The 2,500-nt window shown below is 40.2% G+C and overlaps 1 protein-coding gene across 6 annotated transcripts in view; it reads right to left on the minus strand.

Annotated features, from left to right (window-relative positions):
• The window catches only part of FOXP2 (forkhead box P2), a 596,683-nt gene that overhangs the window by 33,639 nt on the left and 560,544 nt on the right, over positions 1–2,500 (minus strand). For all 6 annotated transcript variants that reach the window (XM_031664851.1, XM_009203720.4, XM_009203721.4 and 3 more), the window contains 3 exon segments: positions 2,238–2,439; positions 1,062–1,138; positions 821–922 (listed from right to left, as the gene is read on the minus strand). In XM_031664851.1, coding sequence (XP_031520711.1) covers positions 821–922; positions 1,062–1,138; positions 2,238–2,439 — 381 coding nt within the window.

Consider the following 2,500-nt stretch of genomic DNA (forward strand, 5'->3'; position numbering starts at 1 on the left):
TATCTCACAGTCTAAAATTCTTAGTATGCTGATGAGTGCTTTGCTGCTTCTATTCTTCTCAGCTACAAACATTTTCCCCTTTTGTACCAAATGGCTTGTGGCTAATTGATGTTTCTGACTGCTTTTTGAAATGAAAATAAAACAGTTCACTTAGTCTGTGCTGAGTGCCCTTATCTTTCCAGACGTTGCTCTTTTCCAAAAATAGATGCACAGAACTAACATTTTTTTTAGCTCCTTGTAAGATCCAGACAATGAAGTTGTTTGGACAGGGATATAGATGAACCCTTTTGTCTAAGTAAATAAACTGCATTTATGTTCTGACAGGATAATATTCACTTTACTTTCTTTTAGTTCCAGTTGAGTAGCCATGGCCCTCACTCCCGTGGCAGCTTCAGTCTGTATGATGAGGTATGATGTGTACAAAAGGCGCAGACCAAGACAAAACCTACAGCCTCCATTTGTTGCACAAGCCAAACAGACATTTTTCAAACTAATTAGCCAATAATATGCAAGAGAAAAAGTAATATCGTGCGACTAACAAAGGTGTTGATGATTGAGTGCTCACACTGTAATTAGTGTGTCAGGCCCTCGTTTCTCTGCCAAGCCTCAGCTATTAATTGCACCAAATTAGAAAACTATATCAGAGGCAAAATTATTCTTTCACTTGTCATTTTGAGAGAGGGAATTCATTCCATTCAAGAGGCAGGTTAAAAAGAGGGGAAGCAGATACTAATCTGCTTATGTCATGTAAATAAATGTTCCTTGTGCTATCTGTAAGGAACTGTGCTAGGCATCTTAAAACTGCTGGAAAAGTAGTTACCTTCCAAGTTGCTGCATTACGCCTGAAGTAAGCAAATGTCCGTGTAAACCAGCTGTAAATTTCATTAAGTGTTAACTGCCTGTCAGATGACTCCATGATAGCCTGAAATGAGACAAGATACATAGTGACATAAAATAATGGTTTACTAACTAGACTAGATGACACTTTCTCATCCAAGCCTTACTTTAAGCATTAATGAATTTTAATTTAATCAGGCAAAGTTAATTTTCCTTCTACTTACCTGCCTTATGAGAGTTGCATAAGTAAATGGAGGTCTGACATCTGCATTTTTATAAAATTCGTAGTTTGGGGCAATTTCTATAAAAATAAAAACTAGGTGTTAATTCTGCTAATAATTCACATTATATATAATTGATTTTTCATATTTCCTCTAGTATTGGTAAAGTGATTCAGTGAGAAAGCCACTGACTAGTGAAAGCACAAAGCATGACAGTGGAATTGAATTATATGGAAAAGGCCATTTCTGACGTGAAGTGCAAATGAAGCATCCCCTAGTTGTTCGTGGTACTTCAGGAACTGCATGACCAGCTGGCCTGAGCATTTTTTTCCAATAGCCAGGTCTTCTTTAAAGCGGGTAGTTTAGGCATATTCTTACATGGACTTTTGCCCCCCCTGCCATAATCTTTGCTTCTCTCATCTAAAATGTCTTAAAGTACACCAGGCTCATCTCTCTGCATCTGTGGCCATCTAACAAAGGAAACACAAAACCCTCACCAAGTACCCATGTTGAAAATGACTTCACTTTTTGTAAAGAGGGGGCTCTGGGCTAATAATGGTTACAATGTGTGACTGTGATTATCCAGATGCCCCAGGGATGGCAGGTGGGGGAGAAGGGAGAAGGGAAAAGGGTAAGAGAGGGAAAGAAGGTAAATTTTTGTTTCATGCAAATGCAAACTTTGCCTCTCACAATGCTTCTTAAGCAAAGTACCATATAGGCATTAGGAGCTGTGGCAGGATTTCATTTAGGTAGCACCTTGATACAGACTGATTCATGTAAACCTCGAACTGTCTTGCATAAAGCAACGGTGTTTCGGTGTTTCGTATATGTCCTTTAAAATGGCTCTTCTCTACAGCATTACTCACAGATGCTGGATTGCTAGTCTTCCCTCAGAGATCAAAGGATCTCATTGAATTGAGGTGATAATATGGGCTATCCTGACATCTCTCAGTGTCTCTAATGGGGAGAGCTTTCTTTCTTGAACAACCATTCAGAACAATTCATCATGATGTGCTTAGGGAATCGCCCCTATTCCCATTTACCAGGAATAAAACAATTATCACTCCATAAATCATGACATGAGTTTCCATGTGCTCTGGAATGGCTCATGTACAGTTGATTCAGCTACAGTTTTCCTCTCCCAAAGTAAAAGCGCTCTACTGAGCATTCATATCCTACCTGATGACATGGGAATGTTGTATTTGTCTGAATGTCGCCTTCGTATGGCTCCCACATTGGGCACACTGGCTGGGGTGATTACTGAGGGTCCCTGGGTAATCGGGGTGACTGGGGCCGTTGGTGTGGTAGGGGTTTGAGGTAAGCTCTGTGGGGATGTCTCCAACATATTCTTCGACATGGTGACACTAGACACCAGATTTAGCTGCAAAGGCCCAAGAGAAGGGCAGGAAAAAGGTAGAGACAAGAGAAAAAGGCTTAAAAAG

This window comes from Papio anubis, chromosome 4, assembly GCF_008728515.1.
Source record: "Papio anubis isolate 15944 chromosome 4, Panubis1.0, whole genome shotgun sequence".
In the NCBI taxonomy this organism is placed as follows: domain Eukaryota; kingdom Metazoa; phylum Chordata; class Mammalia; order Primates; family Cercopithecidae; genus Papio; species Papio anubis.